The sequence below is a fragment of the Oncorhynchus nerka genome, linkage group LG14 (genome assembly GCF_034236695.1).
Source record: "Oncorhynchus nerka isolate Pitt River linkage group LG14, Oner_Uvic_2.0, whole genome shotgun sequence".
NCBI classification, from domain to species: domain Eukaryota; kingdom Metazoa; phylum Chordata; class Actinopteri; order Salmoniformes; family Salmonidae; genus Oncorhynchus; species Oncorhynchus nerka.
In genome coordinates, this window is record NC_088409.1 from 13786432 (window position 1) to 13804138 (window position 17707).

The following is a 17707-nucleotide window of genomic DNA, read 5'->3' on the forward strand; positions in this document are numbered from 1 at the left end:
CCTGTGACTGTTTGGAAACCTTCAGACCTGTTTGTCCATAATAAAGAGGGATCAGCTGTTCTCTCAGAACATACCATTCATTCCCCAGTCCACCGTGGATTTGATCTGATCGGGATCTGAACTTGAAGAATGAGAGAAGGAATTGACAACCTTGTGTTCCAGGTAAGAGTCTTTTATCAATCAATTCGATGTGAAGTCTATGTGTGTCTGAGATTTTAGATATCGTTTTCAGTGTATCATGTAACAGTACCGTGAGTAATGTTGCCCAGTGAGGGTCTCTTCCTGGTTCAGTAGGTTGAACTAGCTGGACAGTACTGTGGGTAATGTTGCCCAGTGAGGGTCGGTGTGGTGGTCTCTTCCTGGTTCAGTAGGTTGAACTAGCTGGACAGTACTGTTGGTAATGTTGCCCAGTGAGGGTCGGTGTGGGGGTCTCTTCCTGGTTCAGTAGGTTGAACTAGCTGGACAGTACTGTTGGTAATGTTGCCCAGTGAGGGTCGGTGTGGTGGTCTCTTCCTGGTTCAGTAGGTTGAACTAGCTGGACAGTACTGTTGGTAATGTTGCCCAGTGAGGGTCATGTGTGGTGGTCTCTTCCTGGTTCAGTAGGTTAAACTAGCTGGACAGTACTGTTGGTAATGTTGCCCAGTGAGGGTCTGGTTCAGTGTGGCTGGTCTCTTCCTGGTTCAGTAGGTTGAACTAGCTGGACAGTACTGTTGGTAATGTTGCCCAGTGAGGGTCGGTGTGGGGGTCTCTTCCTGGTTCAGTAGGTTGAACAGCTGGACAGTACTGTTGGAATGTTGCCCAGTGAGGGTGGTGTGGGGGTCTCTTCCTGGTTCAGTAGGTTGAACTAGCTGTACTGTTGGTAATGTTGCCCAGTGAGGGTCGGTGTGGGGTCTCTTCCTGGTTCAGTAGGTTAAACTAGCTGGACAGTACTGTTGGTAATGTTGCCCAGTGAGGGTCGGTGTGGGGTCTCTTCCCTAGGTTAAACTAGCTGGACAGTACTGTTGGTAATGTTGCCCAGTGAGGGTCGGTGTGGGGGTCTCTTCCTGGTTCAGTAGGTTAAACTAGCTGGACAGTACTGTTGGTAATGTTGCCCAGTGAGGGTCGGTGTGGGGGTCTCTTCCTGGTTCAGTAGGTTAAACTAGCTGGACAGTACTGTTGGTAATGTTGCCCAGTGAGGGTCGGTGTGGGGGGGTCTCTTCCTGGTTCAGTAGGTTAAACTAGCTGGACAGTACTGTTGGTAATGTTGCCCAGTGAGGGTCGGTGTGGGGGTCTCTTCCTGGTTCAGTAGGTTAAACTAGCTGGACAGTACTGTTCAGTAATGTTGCCCAGTGAGGGTCGGTGAAAGGGGGTCTCTTCCTGGTTCAGTAGGTTGAACTAGCTGGACAGTACTGTTGGTAATGTTGCCCAGTGAGGGTCGGTGTGGGGGTCTCTTCCTGGTTCAGTAGGTTGAACTATCTGGACAGTACTGTTGGTAATGTTGCCCAGTGAGGGTCGGTGTGGGGTCTCTTCCTGGTTCAGTAGGTTGAACTAGCTGGACAGTACTGTTGGTAATGTTGCCCAGTGAGGGTCGGTGTGGGGGTCTCTTCCTGGTTCAGTAGGTTGAACTAGCTGGACAGTACTGTTGGTAATGTTGCCCAGTGAGGGTCGGTGTGGGGGTCTCTTCCTGGTTCAGTAGGTTGAACTAGCTGGACAGTACTGTTGGTAATGTTGCCCAGTGAGGGTCGGTGTGGGGGTCTCTTCCTGGTTCAGTAGGTTGAACTAGCTGGACAGTACTGTTGGTAATGTTCCCAGTGAGGGTCGGTGTGGGGGTCTCTTCCTGGTTCAGTAGGTTGAACTAACAGCTGGTTGCCCAGTCCTGTTAGGTTGAATGCTAGTACTGTTGGCCCAGTGAGGGTCGGTGTGGTCTCTTCCTGGTTCAGTAGGTTGAACTAGCTGGACAGTACTGTTGGTAATGTTGCCCAGTGGTTCAGAGGTTAAACTAGGTTACAGAGGGTCGGTGTGGGGGTCTCTTCCTGGTTCAGTAGGTTCAGAACTAGCTGGACAGTACTGTTCACTCAATGTTGCCCAGTGCTCGGTGTGGGGGTCTCTTCCTTCCTGGTGGACAGTAAAGGTTGAACTGGCTGTTAAACTAGCTGGACAGTACTGTTGGTAATGTTGCCCAGTGAGGGTCGGTGTGGGGGTCTCTTCCTGGTTCAGTAGGTTGAACTAGCTGGACAGTACTGTTGTAATGTTGCCCAATGGGGGTCTCTTCCTGGTTTAGGGTTGAACATCTGGACAGTACTGTTGGTAATGTTGCCCAGTGAGGGTCAATGTGTGTCTGGGTTTCTTCCTTTTCAGTAGGTTGAACTAGCTGGACAGTACTGTGTAATGAGGGTCTATGGGGGTCTCTTCCTGGTTCAGTAGGTTGAACTAGCTGGACAGTACTGTTGGTAATGTTGCCCAGTGTCGGTGGGGGTCTCTTCCTGGTTCAGTAGGTTGAACTAGCTGGACAGTACTGTTGGTAATGTTGCCCAGTGAGGGTCGGTGTGGGGGTCTCTTCCTGGTTCAGTAGGTTGAACTAGCTGGACAGTACTGTTGGTAATGTTGCCCAGTGAGGGTCGGTGTGTGGGGTCTCTTCCTGGTTCAGTAGGTTGAACTAGCTGGACAGTACTGTTGGTAATGTTGCCCAGTGAGGGTCGGTGTGGGGGTCTCTTCCTGGTTCAGTAGGTTGAACTAGCTGGACAGTACTGTTGGTAATGTTGCCCAGTGAGGGTCGGTGTGGGGGTCTCTTCCTGGTTCAGTAGGTTAAACTAGCTGGACAGTACTGTTGGTAATGTTGCCCAGTGAGGGTCGGTGTGGGGGTCTCTTCCTGGTTCAGTAGGTTGAACTAGCTGGACAGTACTGTTGGTAATGTTTCCCAGTGAGGGTCGGTGTGGGGGTCTCTTCCTGGTTCAGTAGGTTGAACTAGCTGGACAGTAGTAATGTTGCCCAAGGGTCGGTGTGGGGGTCTCTTCCTGGTTCAGTAGGTTGAACTAGCTGGACAGTACTGTTGGTAATGTTGCCCAGTGAGGGTCGGTGTGGGGGTCTCTTCCTGGTTCAGTAGGTTGAACTAGCTGTACTGTGGTTAGAAATCTACAGATCTAAAGATGTTTCACTCCTCTTGAAAACATGCTGTAAACGCCAAATCAGATGTGTAAGAGAGAGATCAGCACTACTTCTGCTTTCACTCTGCGGCACAGTAAAATAAACTGGACCAACCTGTAAAAGGCACAGGGTAAACAGATGTAGGATCTTAATTTGAGGCAGCTCCTGCAGAAACAGGAAATGTTAATTATTATGTGGATTATAAGGAATGGACAGTTTTGTAGGGTTGATACATTTTTACTTTCGGCAAATCAAGTCTGAAATTTCAAAGTGGAAATGACAAACTTTAGAAGCCTTTTTAAAACTGAAAAACAATACAGGTTTGCATTTCCTGCTGTGGAAGACAATGCTCAGCAACAAAAGAGTGATCAAATTAAGATCCTACATGTATAGAGTTGGAGTGAGAATGATTGCACTTCCTGTATTTCTGTCCTGTAAAACTTCCATCTTTGCCTCAGACCGTACATTCTCACTTCTCATCCACAGTTTAGTTAAGTGTGGCTCAGTCTCTCTACTTACCTCCTCAGTCTCTCTCCTCTCCTCCCCATGGAGCAGTTTATCAGTGTCTGGGTTCGGGATCCTCGGATTCAGAAGAAGGACTTCTGGCATGCCCACATGGACTATGAAATCTGTATACATGTAAGTATGATGTCCTGAGACAATGGGGGAAAATGAAGGAGATGTGGCTGACGTGCAAACCAATATTTCATTTCCGAATTGGTTATATTTAGGTTAAGGCTATGGTTAAGGTAAGTGTCTGTTATAGTTTTCTCCACCTGTTCATACGGATGATGGAATATCAGTGTTAAACTGCTGTTGTCTCTGCTCAGACCAACAGTCTCTGCTTCACTAAGAAGATCTCCTGTGTGAGGAGAAGGTACCGTGACTTCGTATGGCTCCGGCAGAAACTACAGGCTAACTCCCTACTCATGTGGGTATTCATAGGAGGATGGCATACTCTATATGTGTAGCATATTGACCTAAGATAGCTGGGGACACATTTAACAAATGTACACAAAGAAAATCATTCCACATGTCTTGTGTCTCTAGCTAGTAGCTGTTAAAAAAGGTGCCAATTATTTTATATTCTTTAAGAATCAATGACTATATATAATGAATTAAACAGTCCAAAAAATGGATGTACCAATCCCAGATTGCCCCTTTAAGTGTGTTTTGATTTGATTGTGTCCATTTCCAGGGTCCAGCTGCCTGAACTACCACCTAAGAACCCTTTCTTTAACCTGAACAACGCCCAGCAGATCACAGAGAGGATGAAGGGCCTCCAGAAGTTCCTTGAACTGTGAGTGTCTGAGTGTCCTCCTAACAAACATTACAAATAATAACAAGAAAAGTCCTTCGAAAAGAATAGTAGAAAAACAACAGTTATACTCAAAGGTTAAAGGCCTACTAAACATTTCTTACACGTGTGCCTCCTCGTTGCTGCACTAGGTTGTACTTCCTCTGTTTCTCTGGCGGTAGGGAACAATAGACGCTGTAATAGGTTCTATTTTTAACCAATCAAATCAAATCAACAGACCTATGAATATCCATTTGTATTTATGGGTCTGTTGGTATAGTACCAGAGTTCCATTGGTCTTTCATGCCAGGACCCTGGAGAGTAATCTGCTTCTGTCAGACAGCTGTCTGCACCTCTTCCTGCAGTCGGAGCTGGGGGTGTCCCAGATAGAGGCCTGCGCCTCAGGTAGAACCCATTACTCTGTGTCCCAGGCCGTGCTGCGCTGCGGCTGCAAACTGCAACGCTTCCACTCACAGGAGGACCTGTTAGAGACCAGCCGCAAGGAGTCCTGTGACTCCGACTCTGTTAGGTAGGTAGGCCTCACAAGCACACACACACACACACACACACACACACACACATACACACAATGTATGTAAAAGTCAAACCTAACAGAAAGGGCGACATTATATGATTACAGTTAAATTGGAATTCTCTGTCCAGGGCAGTTAAATTGGAATTCTCTGTCCAGTGCAGTTAAATTGGAATTCTCTGTCCAGGGCAGTTAAATTGGAATTCTCTGTCCAGGGCAGTTAAATTGGAATTCTCTGTCCAGTGCAGTTAAAAATTGGAATTCTCTGTCCAGTGCAGTTAAATTGGAATTCTCTGTCCAGGGCAGTTAAATTGGAATTCTCTGTCCAGGGCAGTTAAATTGGAATTCTCTGTCCAGTGCAGTTAAATTGGAATTCTCTGTCCAGGGCAGTTAAATTGGAATTCTCTGTCCAGGGCAGTTAAATTGGAATTCTCTGTCCAGGGCAGTTAAATTGGAATTCTCTGTCCAGGGCAGTTGAATTGGAATTCTCTGTCCAGGGCAGTTAAATTGGAATTCTCTATCCAGGGCAGTTAAATTGGAATTCTCTGTCCAGGGCAGTTAAATTGGAATTCTCTGTCCAGTGCAGTTAAATTGGAATTCTCTGTCCAGGGCAGTTAAATTGGAATTCTCTGTCCAGTGCAGTTAAATTGGAATTCTCTGTCCAGTGCAGTTGAATTTAATTGTACAGAATGTGTCTCTTTTTTCAGTGGGTTTGTAGAGCCGGCGCCCAGCAGTAAAGATGGAACTGCTTCCTCACCCCCAGAGACCCTAGATCTGTCTCTACCTGATAGGACCAGACCTAACCCCGACCAGGAAGAGACCCTAGATCTGTCTCTACCTGATAGGACCAGACCTAACCCTGACCAGGAAGAGACCCTAGCTCTGTCTCTACCTGATAGGACCAGACCTAACCCCGACCAGGAAGAGACCCTAGCTCTGTCTCTACCTGATAGGACCAGACCTAACCCCGACCAGGAAGAGACCCTAGCTCTGTCTCTACCTGATAGGACCAGACCTAACCCCGACCAGGAAGAGACCCTAGCTCTGTCTCTACCTGATAGGACCAGACCTAACCCCGACCAGGAAGAGACCCTAGCTCTGTCTCTACCTGATAGGACCAGACCTAACCACAACCAGGAAGAAACCCTAGCTCTGTCTCTACCTGATAGGACCAGACCTAACCCCAACCAGGAAGAAGACACTCTCAGCATGTCTGTCTCTCCATGGGAACATCACCGCCAACCAGGACATGGTAGCTTACAATAATCTGCATCCCAAATGTCACCCGATAGTGCACTACTTTGGACCAGAGCCCTATGTAGGGAATAGGGTGCTATTTTGGACACTGTGTTTGCTCTCATTTCATCTTAAAATAATGTTCCCCTCCCACGCAGCTTTTAAAATAAGGCTCCCACACAGCTTTTAAAATAAGGCTCCCACACAGCTTTTAAAATAAGGCTTCCACACAGCTTTTAAAATAAGGCACAGCTTTTAAAATAAGGCTTCCACACAGCTTTTAAAATAAGGCTTCCACACAGCTTTTAAAATAAGGCTTCCACACAGCTTTTAAAATAAGGCTTCCGCACAGCTTTTAAAATAAGGCTTCCACACAGCTTTTAAAATAAGTCTTCCACACAGCTTTTTGTCATCCATTTCTCCAAACTACTGCCACCATAACTACCTTGTCTTTCTGCCATCAAAATGTTTATTTTACTTCTATTTTTTTCCAGAGAAGATGATGAGGGAATATATGTGTTTATGTCTGTGTAGTTTTGTGAAATATTTGTAAAGTCCAAAAATCTGAAATATGTAAATATTAGGATACCTTCACTGTAAATAAAGTCAGTTCTAATGTTTTTTTGTTGTAATAATGTTCCTGATTGTGGTTACAAAGGAAGGGAATGTTATCAGTTTTAAAACACTTATCCTGTTCGTGTCAAGTGATGGTTTTGATTAAACAGTTGGCCTACATCTGCCCAGTAGAGGGCAGTGTTGTTGTATTCAACCAGCCGCATCACTACATTAATTGGTCACTTTCTACCACTTTATGTCAAAATAATACCGGAAATGACATAGAACAATGAATCGCCGTGACAACAGGCAACAAAAATTATTAATATCTTAGTACTTAAGACTTACTGGCCTTAACCACCAGTAGTAGGAACCATTTTATGACATTGTATAGGACACTGTGAGGCTTCTATAATAGGGTCTCTGAGGAGACAGCTTCTACCTATAGGACAGTTCTACTGTCAGGAGAGGACTGGGGTCTCTCCCACAGGATCCCCCATGGACCCACTCCTGTCTTATAGGTGTCAGAGGTTAGGGAGGTAGCCCGTCCCTGGACCCACTCCTGTCTGACAGGGGTCAGAGGTTAGATGAGGTAGCCGTCCCTGGACCCACTCCTGTCTGACAGGGGTCAGAGGTTAGAGGAGGTAGCCGTCCCTGGACCCACTCCTGTCTGACAGGGGCCAGAGGTTAGAGGAGGTAGCCCGTCCCTGGGACACACTCCTGTCTGACAGTGGTCAGAGGTTAGGGAGGTAGCCCGTCCCTGGACCCACTCCTGTCTGACAGGGGTCAGAGGTTAGAGGAGGTAGCCGTCCCTGGACCCACTCCTGTCTGACAGGGGTCAGAGGTTAGAGGAGGTAGCCGTCCCTGGACCCACTCCTGTCTGACAGGGGTCAGAGGTTAGAGGAGGTAGCCCGTCCCTGGGACACACTCCTGTCTGACAGGGGTCAGAGGTTAGGGAGGTAGCCCGTCCCTGGACCCACTCCTGTCTGACAGGGGTCAGAGATTAGGGAGGTAGCCCGTCCCTGGACCCACTCCTGTCTGACAGGGGTCAGGGGTTAGAGGAGGTAGCCGTCCCTGGACCCACTCCTGTCTGACAGGGGTCCATCCATGTCTGAGGATGTCGGGAGATGACGTGGAAACCGGCCACTAGGAGCAACAGTGAGCGCTGTTACCTTCAAGTAGGCCTGGGTTTTGCTAGAGCGTTGTGGACGGGGATGGTGGATGGGTGTAAGCATCTACCTTTCATTCCAAGAGGCAGTTGCATGTTCAAATACACCATTAGAAAGTTGTTTTAAGCCTATCCCAAACCTTAACCATTCAGAGTTAATGTCTAACCTTAACCATTCAGAGTTAATGTCTAACCTTAACCATTCAGAGTTAATGTCTAAACTTAACCATTCAGAGTTAATGCCTAAACTTAACCATTCAGAGTTAATGCCTAAACTTAACCATTCAGAGTTAATGCCTAACCTTAGGAATTCAGAGTTAATGTCTAACCTTAATCATTCAAAGTTAATGTCTAACCTTAACCATTCAGAGTTAATGCCTAACCTTAGGAATTCAGAGTTAATGTCTAACCTTTATCATTCAGAGTTCATGTCTAACCTTAACCATTCAGAGTTAATGCCTAACCTTAGGAATTCAGAGTTAATGTCTAACCTTAACCATTCAGAGTTAATGTCTAAACTTAACCATTCAGAGTTAATGTCTAACCTTAACCATTCAGAGTTAATGCCTAACCTTAGGAATTCAGAGTTAATGTCTAACCTTAAACACTTTGAATTTGACATTTAGATCAACTTAGAAATATTTATAATTAGTATTATTAATTCTGACGTGAGACTGTGAGAGTTTGTAGGACAAACTACCCCCTCCCTCTCACACATAGACTCTGCAAAAGCATAGTACTACTCTCTGTGGGAACACACACACACACACAAAAGCAGAAATGCACACACACACTGACAGGCACCCTCCCTCCCACACTAAGCAGTCACCCTCCTGTCATGTGTCCACCTACCAGCTATGCAGACAGTCTCACTGTGTAAGGACAATGAGTAACCTAACTCACCACTCATCTCATCCCTGTGTGTGTGTGTGTGTGTGTGTGTGTGTGTGTGTGTGTGTGTGTGTGTGTGTGTGTGTGTGTGTGTGTGTGTGTGTGTGTGTGTGTGTGTGTCTGTGCGTGTGTGTGTTGTACCCTCCTCTGTGTGTGTGTGTGTGTGTGTGTGTGTGTGTGTGTGTGTGTGTGTGTGTGTGTGTGTGTGTGTGTGTGTGTGTTCCCACAGAGAGTAGTACTATGCTTATGCAGAGGTAATGAACAATAAGCAGAATGATGTGTGGCTGACGTTCTGCACCGCTAATTAGATTAGCATGTCTCTCCGAGGTGGACAGGAAACTGGACAGGAAGCTCATTAGACATTCAGAACGGGGCCAGACAATAGGCTCACGGTGGCGTGACGGACAGGTGATGCCACCTGGGGAGCTGCTCAGGTCAGTTCAGGAGACAGGATGACCGGGTAAGGAGAGGGGGGGAAAGCCCTCAAACCCACATTGGGAGAGGGAGGACATTTCATCCTGAAGATAGCTTATTAAGGCGTAGAAGACTGTGTGTGTGTGTGTGTGTGTGTGTGTGTGTGTGTGTGTGTGTGTGTGTGTCCTCTGTCAGTGATTGACTGTGTGCAGCATTACCCTGCAGTCACTCTAACACACACACAGGTGATGAAGCTGACACACACACACACACTCACAGGTAAGGAAGCTGTCAGTGGTGTCAGGGAGTAGAGGCGTATGACAGAACTATCCAACTGTATATTCTTACACAGCATGGCAGTAGTGTGCAGAGGACAGACACACACTCACATACAGGTAGAGAGAGAAAGAGAACAGAGAGACAGAGAGGGAGAACAGAGAGAGAGAGAGAACAGAGAGAGAGAGAACCGAGAGAGTGGGAGAACAGAGAGAAAGACAACATGGAGAGAGAACATAGAGAGAGAGAGAGAGAACAGAGAGAGAGAGAGCAGAGAGAGAGAACAGAGAGAGAAAGAACATAGAGAGATAGAGAAAACAGAGAGAGAACAGAAAGAGAGACAGAGAGAGAAAGAAAGAACAGAGAGAAAGAACAGAGAGAGAGAAAGAACAGAGAGAGAGAACAGATAGAGAAAACAGAGAGAATAGAGAACAGAGAGAGAACAGAAAGAGAGAGCAGAGAGAGAGACAGAGAGAGAGCAGAGACAGAACAGAGAGAGAGAAAGAACAGAGAGAAAGAACAGAGAGAGAAAGAGAACAGAGACTGAGAGAGAACTGAGAGACAGAGAGTGAGGGAGAACAGAGAGAACAGAGAGTGAGAGAGAACAGAGAGAGGGTGAACAGAGAAAGAGAGAACAGAGAGAGAGAGAGAGAACAGAGAGGGGGGTGGCGGAACACTGTTTCTATGTACTAAAACAGTAGGTTGTCTCGTTCCATGAATACTGTTCCTGCTGTGCTTGTGTGGTTCTGTCTCAGACCTGGGCCTTTACCCAGCTCTCCACAACAAACTGGAAGAAGAAATGGCTTGTCAGGAAGTAGAGAGAATCAACATGTCGTCAGTCCATTGTGGATTTACTGGAAGATAATATTATGTCTTGACATGCTTCCAACCCCCTAGAGCCAGTTGAAATGTCTGATCTGTAATCTTGAAATACATTCTTATAGACACGCGAGTGCTCCTGTCTTCCTAAGGGACTCCTTTAATCCACATTAAAGTCCCTATGGGCCCTGGTCAAACGTAGTACACTACATAGGGCAAAGGGTGCAATTTGGGACGCACATTTAGACTCCTCTGGCGTCCCTCTGGGTTGTCCAGTGGTATTGGCTCCACTCTAATAGGCTGTTTCTGTTGGTCTCTTAACCTTCAGCTGACTGAGCTGAGGAAGAGACCAGTCCACAGTCATGCCTGGCTGTCAGTTCTACCCTGCTCAGTCACCCTCTACCCTGCTGACACTGTTAAACCTATCAGTCCTCTACAGATCAATGGGTTTACAGCCCCAGGAACTGTGGCTCAACTCCAGCACTGACGGGGCAACGAGACCCGCTGTGTGAGGAGGAACCTGCAATGGATACAGTTATAGTGTAGTCGTTGTGAAATGGCTGGCTAGTTGAGGTCGAGGGTCCCTGGTTGTGAAATGGCTGGCTAGTTGAGGTTGAGGGTCCCTGGATGTGAAATGGCTAGCTAGTTGAGGTCGAGGGTCCCTGGTTGTGAAATGGCTGGCTAGTTGAGGTCGAGGGTCCCTGGTTGTGAAATGGCTAGCTAGTTGTGGTCGAGGGTCCCTGGTTGTGAAATGGGATAGCTAGTTGTGGTCGAGGGTCCCTGGTTGTGAAATGGCTAGCTAGTTGTGGTCGAGGGTCCCTGGTTGTGAAATGGGATAGCTAGTTGTGGTCGAGGGTCCCCGGTTGTGAAATGGCTAGCTAGTTGTGGTCGAGGGTCCCCGGTTGTGAAATGGATAGCTAGTTGTGGTCGAGGGTCCCCGGTTGTGAAATGGATAGCTAGTTGTGGTCGAGGGTCCCTGGTTGTGAAATGGGATAGCTAGTTGTGGTCGAGGGTCCCTGGTTGTGAAATGGGATAGCTAGTTGTGGTCGAGGGTCCCTGGTTGTGAAATGGCTAGCTAGTTGTGGTCGAGGGTCCCTGGTTGTGAAATGGCTAGCTAGTTGTGGTTGAGGGTCCCTGGTTGTGAAATGGCTAGCTAGTTGTGGTTGAGGGTCCCTGGTTGTGAAATGGCTAGCTAGTTGTGGTCGAGGGTCCCTGGTTGTGAAATGGGATAGCTAGTTGTGGTCGAGGGTCCCTGGTTGTGAAATGGCTAGCTAGTTGTGGTCGAGGGTCCCTGGTTGTGAAATGGCTAGCTAGTTGTGGTCGAGGGTCCCTGGTTGTGAAATGGGATAGCTAGTTGTGGTCGAGGGTCCCCGGTTGTGAAATGGCTAGCTAGTTGTGGTCGAGGGTCCCTGGTTGTGAAATGGCTAGCTAGTTGTGGTCGAGGGTCCCTGGTTGTGAAATGGCTACCTAGTTGTGGTCGAGGGTCCCCGGTTGTGAAATGGATAGCTAGTTGTGGTCGAGGGTCCCTGGTTGTGAAATGGATAGCTAGTTGTGGTCGAGGGTCCCTGGTTGTGAAATGGGATAGCTAGTTGTGGTCGAGGGTCCCTGGTTGTGAAATGGCTAGCTAGTTGGGGTCGAGGGTCCCTGGTTGTGAAATGGCTAGCTAGTTGTGGTCGAGGGTCCCTGGTTGTGAAATGGCTAGCTAATTGTGGTCGAGGGTCCCTGGATGTGAAATGCTAGCTAGTTGTGGTCAAGACTCCCTGGTTGGAGCTGAGGTTGGGACAAAGAGAAGGACAGAAGCAGCATTGTCAGTAGTGCCAGTGTAGGAAGTCCTGCTCCCTTTCTGCTTAGCTTGCTATTGTTTGTCATGTAGAACAATGTACAGGAGAGGAGAGGAGAGGAGAGGAGAGGAGAGGAGAGGAGAGGAGAGGAGAGGAGAGGAGAGAGGAGAGAGAGAGGAGAGGAGAGGAGAGGAGAGGAGAGGAGACATCTCCACAGGGACAGACAGGCCCATCTGCTACTGAGCATATTGTTGTCATGTCAGCACTTCTCTATGTCAGATACAACTCAGGACATTCCCAGTCTATGACTGATCCCAAATGGCACCCTATTCCCTCGTATTACTTTTGACCAGGGTCCATATGGGACATGCTCATACTGAACATTGACTAGTCTTTCCTCATTTGTGTCATCAGAACAGAGATGCAGGCATGAAATCTGAGAGTAACAGTATGAAATCCTGATGGCAGCTCAGAGTGGGCTTTGGGGCTACAGAGAGGAGAGTCAACGGGACAGTTGGAAGACAATGGCAGGCAGCAGATCTGCTCCAGTTTGGGGGGAGAGAGAGAGAGAGAGAGAGAGAGAGAGAGAGAGAGAGAGAGAGAGAGACCACAGAGATATGCTCCAGTGGGGATGTGAGAGAGAGAGAGAGAGAGACAGAGAGAGACAGAGGGAGAGAGAGACAGACAGACAGAGAGAGAGACAGAGAGAGACAGAGAGAGAGAGAGACAGACAGAGAGAGAGAGAGAGAGAGAGAGACAGATAGAGACAGAGAGAGAGAGAGACAGACAGACAGAGAGAGAGACAGAGAGAGACAGAGAGAGAGAGAGACAGACAGAGAGAGAGAGACCGACAGAGAGAGAGAGACCGACAGAGAGAGAGACAGAGAGAGAGAGACAGACAGACAGACAGACAGACAGACAGACAGAGAGAGAGAGAGAGAGAGAGAGAGAGAGAGAGACCACAGAGAGAGAGAGAGAGAGAGAGAGAGAGACACAGACAGAGAGAGAGAGAGAGAGAGAGAGAGAGAGACCACAGAGATATGCTCCAGTGGTGTTGAATCAGACACTGCTCATTTCAGTACCATCATTGAAGAAATTGCATCCATTCTAAATCATTTCTCACTATGTGTTTCAAACATTCTTTTCCATTTTAGAATGTTTTTTTCAAATCACTTCCTGAATTGACATCAGATCAAATTAACCCCAAATCCTGTCATGTGACCTGTACAGGGAAAACTGGTATCATGCAGGAAGCAGCCGTTCCCCATACTTAGGCTGTGTCATAAAGAAGTGCACTAAATACAGAATCGGGTGCCATTTTGGAAGCAGCCTCTGTGATATCGTGTTCCTTTTAGCAGGGAACAAGGGTTAGGTACAGTACATAACCTAGACCTGGGTATAATGATAAATGACTGTGAATACAATGCAGTAGTGTTGAGTATTCGTCAGGTTTGGCTGAATTGTGAATGAGTTGAACTGGGGAGCAGCAGCACTTGGTACAGGTCATTTAGTATGGCTGTACGTCAAACACATTTACTGACGACACAAATCTTCAGCTGGCAGAAAAGTAGGGGGAGATTCCACACGACATCACATCTGTCCTCGTCTGTCGCCTCTGCATGCATGTGTCTGTGCGCGTGAGAATGCCTGTGTGTGTGTGTGTGTGTGTGTGTGTGTGTGTGTGTGTGTGTGTGTGTGTCGTCCCCATCTGAACACCCTCTTCCATCTGTGAAAAACACCTCTTCCTCCTGCCATTTCAGGGCTGCTAGATTATTCTCTGTCAGACAGATAGTCAGCTGTCAGAGGTGGAAGTGAGCAGTCGTGGGAGTTGTCCTTCACTCAACTGTGACAGGCCTGGCTCCCTTAGCCTGGCTCCCTTAGCCTGGCTCCCTTAGCCTGGCTCCCTTAGCCTGGCTCCCTTAGCCTGGCTCCCTTAGCCTGGCTACCTTAGCCTGGCTACCTTAGCCTGGCTACCTTAGCCTGGTTCTGCTTGGCTGAACCTGCTATTTCTATTGTTGCCGGCAGACAGCACCGAGCTACCGCATTCCGCCCGGATGAAGCAATGAACTGGGAATGAGTGGATGGCTGTACTGTAGTTAAACTCTCTACAGCTCCTCGTCTCCAGGAATCAGGAACTACTGGAGCGTCTCCACCCCCAACTCCTTCTGAACACATGGTGTGCGTTCCAAAAGGCACCCTATTCCCTAGAAAGTGCACTACTTTGACTTGGGCCCAAAGAGCTCTGGGAAAAGGAACTGCACTATAATGAATAGTTGCCATTTGGAATGCAGCGATTACATGGCCTGGAGAGGAAAGGAGGTTGAGATCTCTGTATCATAATAATATGTAGTGTAAAATGGGAGATACCGTCCGACCCTCTGGAGCCTGGAGCTGACAGTAGGATCTGACAGTAGGAGCTGACAGTAGGAGCTGACAGTAGGAGCTGACAGTAGGAGCTGACAGTAGGATCTGACAGTAGGATCTGACAGTAGGAGCTGTCAGTAGGATCTGACAGTAGGAGCTGACAGTAGGATCTGACAGTAGGAGCTGACAGTAGGAGCTGACAGTAGGATCTGACAGTAGGAGCTGACCGTAGGATCTGACAGTAGGATCTGACAGTAGGATCTGACAGTAGGATCTGACAGTAGGATCTGACAGTAGGATCTGACAGTAGGAGCTGACAGTAGGATCTGACAGTAGGATCTGACAGTAGGATCTGACAGTAGGAGCTGACAGTAGGATCTGACAGTAGGAGCTGACAGTAGGAGCTGACAGTAGGATCTGACAGTAGGAGCTGACAGTAGGATCTGACAGTAGGATCTGACAGTAGGAGCTGACAGTAGGAGCTGACAGTAGGATATGACAGTAGGATCTGACAGTAGGAGCTGACAGTAGGAGCTGACAGTAGGATCTGACAGTAGGAGCTGACCGTAGGATCTGACCGTAGGATCTGACAGTAGGATCTGACAGTAGGAGCTGACAGTAGGAGCTGACAGTAGGATCTGACAGTAGGATCTGACAGTAGGAGCTGACAGTAGGATCTGACAGTAGGAGCTGACCGTAGGATCTGACAGTAGGATCTGACAGTAGGATCTGACAGTAGGATCTGACAGTAGGATCTGACAGTAGGAGCTGACAGTAGGATCTGACAGTAGGATCTGACAGTAGGATCTGACAGTAGGAGCTGACAGTAGGATCTGACAGTAGGAGCTGACAGTAGGAGCTGACAGTAGGATCTGACAGTAGGATCTGACAGTAGGAGCTGACAGTAGGATCTGACAGTAGGAGCTGACAGTAGGATATGACAGTAGGAGCTGACAGTAGGAGCTGACAGTAGGATATGGAGGATCTGACAGTAGGAGCTGACAGTAGGATCTGACAGTAGGAGCTGACAGTAGGATCTGACCGTAGGATCTGACAGTAGGATCTGACAGTAGGAGCTGACAGTAGGACCTGGTGTGTGATGTATTACTAACTCCTGCCTAGCAGTGACTCTGTTGGACAGGTGAATAGAGTTTACATCAAGCAGAGACATCCCAGCTAACGCAAAACGTTCTGAGAACCATGTGTTTCTTAACGCTTGGCGAGAGCGTGGATGTCTTATGGGTATTTTGCATGCAACCTTCCCACAACGTTCTGGGAATAATGCAGGATAGATACTTGGCTTTGGAACATTCTCAGAACATTTAAGGAACTTCTTTAACAGAACGATTCCTAATAGTTCAAACGTGGTTTACATTTAATTTCCATTTTGGTAATGTTGTAGGTACATTCTCCAACTGATTTGACATTGGCAATGTTCTTAAATAGTTCAGAGAACATTAAGAAGCAACATTTTTCTGTGGGAATTTCAGTACTTCAAGCATAACGTTTCCTAAAGGTTTCCTCGTGGTTCTGTTTAAAGTCATGTTTTCAATTGTTTTCCGAGAACATTCAAAAAACGTTGTTTTACCGGTCAAGAAACATATGGCTTCATTCCCACAACCAATGTGAAACCAATAGTGCTGAGCATTTAACCAAAATATTGGTTATTTTTCAGTGTTTATACAACTAATTGACTGACATCGGTTCAGTTATTTGAATTCCAATTTGTTCTGTTTTTTTTCTGTGAGCTCAATGTGCACATTGCACAGTTTCTATAGAGATACATCAGATCAGAACTGTGCGATTGTGATAGTTTCCAACAGGCCAATATTCTACATAGTTTAGTGCAGAAAACTATAATGACCATAACCCATTGCACACATATCTGTGTTTCTTTCACACCTGCTACTTAAAAGAGACAGAAGAACGTGCAATCGAGAGCAGAGCAGTTACTTAGCGAGGTTTCATTACATGAAAATACATGATCTAAGCAGTCATACAGGTAGTCAGCAGGTATTCAGCAGGTATTCATGGATTTAGCAGTCATACAGGTAGTCAGCAGTCATACAGGTAGTCAGCAGGTATTCAGCAGGTATTCAGGTATTCAGCAGTCATACAGGTAGTCAGCAGTCATACAGGTAGTCAGCAGGTATTCAGCAGGTATTCAGGTATTCAGCAGTCATACAGGTATTCAGCAGGTATTCAGGTATTCAGCAGTCATACAGGTATTCAGGTATTCAGCAGTCATACAGGTAGTTAGCAGGTAGTCAGCAGGTATTCAGGTATTCAGCAGTCATACAGGTAGTCAGCAGGTATTCAGCAGTCATACAGGTATTCAGCAGGTATTCGGGTATTCAGCAGTCATACATGTAGTCAGCAGGTATTCAGCAGTCATACAGGTAGTCAGCAGGTATTCAGGTATTCAGCAGTCATACAGGTAGTCAGCAGGTATTCAGGTATTCAGCAGTCATACAGGTAGTCAGCAGGTATTCAGCAGTCATACAGGTATGCCTTACATACTTTGAAGAACTACTAAAATAGTGATTTTGTCAGACAGCATAAAGGAGCTCTATAAATATGAGATGACTTGGAATGAAATAATAAAGTCATCAAATAAAACAAACGTAATATACACAACAACTGAAGTATTTTATTAAAGTAAAGTACTGTGAATCCATGATGGTTAATAAGAGATCAGAAGTAATGGGCAGTCACTACCATCATGGGGTTTTTAGTAAAAAAAAATATATATATTTTTTTTTATCCGTTATTTTACCAGGTAAGATGACTGAGAACATGTTCTCATTTGCAGCAACGACCTGGGGAATAGTTACAGGGGAGAGGAGGGGGGCTGAATGAGCCAATTGTAAACTGGGGATTATTAGGTGACCATGATGGTTTGAGGGCCAGATTGGGAATTTAACCAGGACACCGGGGTTAACACCCCTACTATAACTATAAGTGCCATGGGATCTTTAATGACCTCAAAGAGTCAGGACACCCGTTTAACGTCTCACCCGAAAGACGACACCCTACACAGGGCAGTCACTGCCCTGGGGCATTGGGATATTTTTTTAGACCAGAGGAAAGAGTGCCTCCTACTGGCCCTACAACACCACTTCCAGCAGCATCTGGTCTCCCATCCAGGAACTGACCAGGACCAACCCTGCTTAGCTTCAGAAGCAAGCCAGCAGTGGTATGCAGGGTGGTATGCAGCATTTTTTATTCTGTGTTTACATGCACATGGGGTG

At 46.9% G+C, this 17707-nt stretch overlaps 1 protein-coding gene across 2 annotated transcripts; it reads left to right on the forward strand.

Annotated features, from left to right (window-relative positions):
• On the forward strand, positions 1-6431 carry snx10b (sorting nexin 10b). Of its 2 annotated transcripts, none has more exons than XM_065027459.1 (6): positions 1-162; positions 3679-3762; positions 3954-4054; positions 4322-4423; positions 4731-4949; positions 5660-6431. In XM_065027459.1, exons 1-6 carry the CDS (start codon positions 130-132, stop codon positions 6216-6218), a joined length of 1098 nt encoding a protein of 365 aa, XP_064883531.1. In that variant the 5' UTR covers positions 1-129; the 3' UTR covers positions 6219-6431. The 2 variants fall into 2 exon arrangements, with proteins under 2 accessions (XP_064883531.1, XP_064883532.1); XM_065027460.1 differs by having other exon boundaries at positions 2-162; positions 3651-3762.
• The last annotated feature ends 11276 nt before the right edge of the window (positions 6432-17707 follow it).

Excerpts from the sequence above, each read along its gene's own strand:
- snx10b (XM_065027459.1), top strand. The coding sequence starts at position 130 with ATGAGAGAAGGAATTGACAACCTTGTGTTCCAG. Across the intron at positions 3,763-3,953 it reads ACTATGAAATCTGTATACAT|ACCAACAGTCTCTGCTTCAC; the intron begins GTAAGTATGATG and ends GTCTCTGCTCAG. Across the intron at positions 4,424-4,730 it reads CTCCAGAAGTTCCTTGAACT|GACCCTGGAGAGTAATCTGC; the intron begins GTGAGTGTCTGA and ends CTTTCATGCCAG.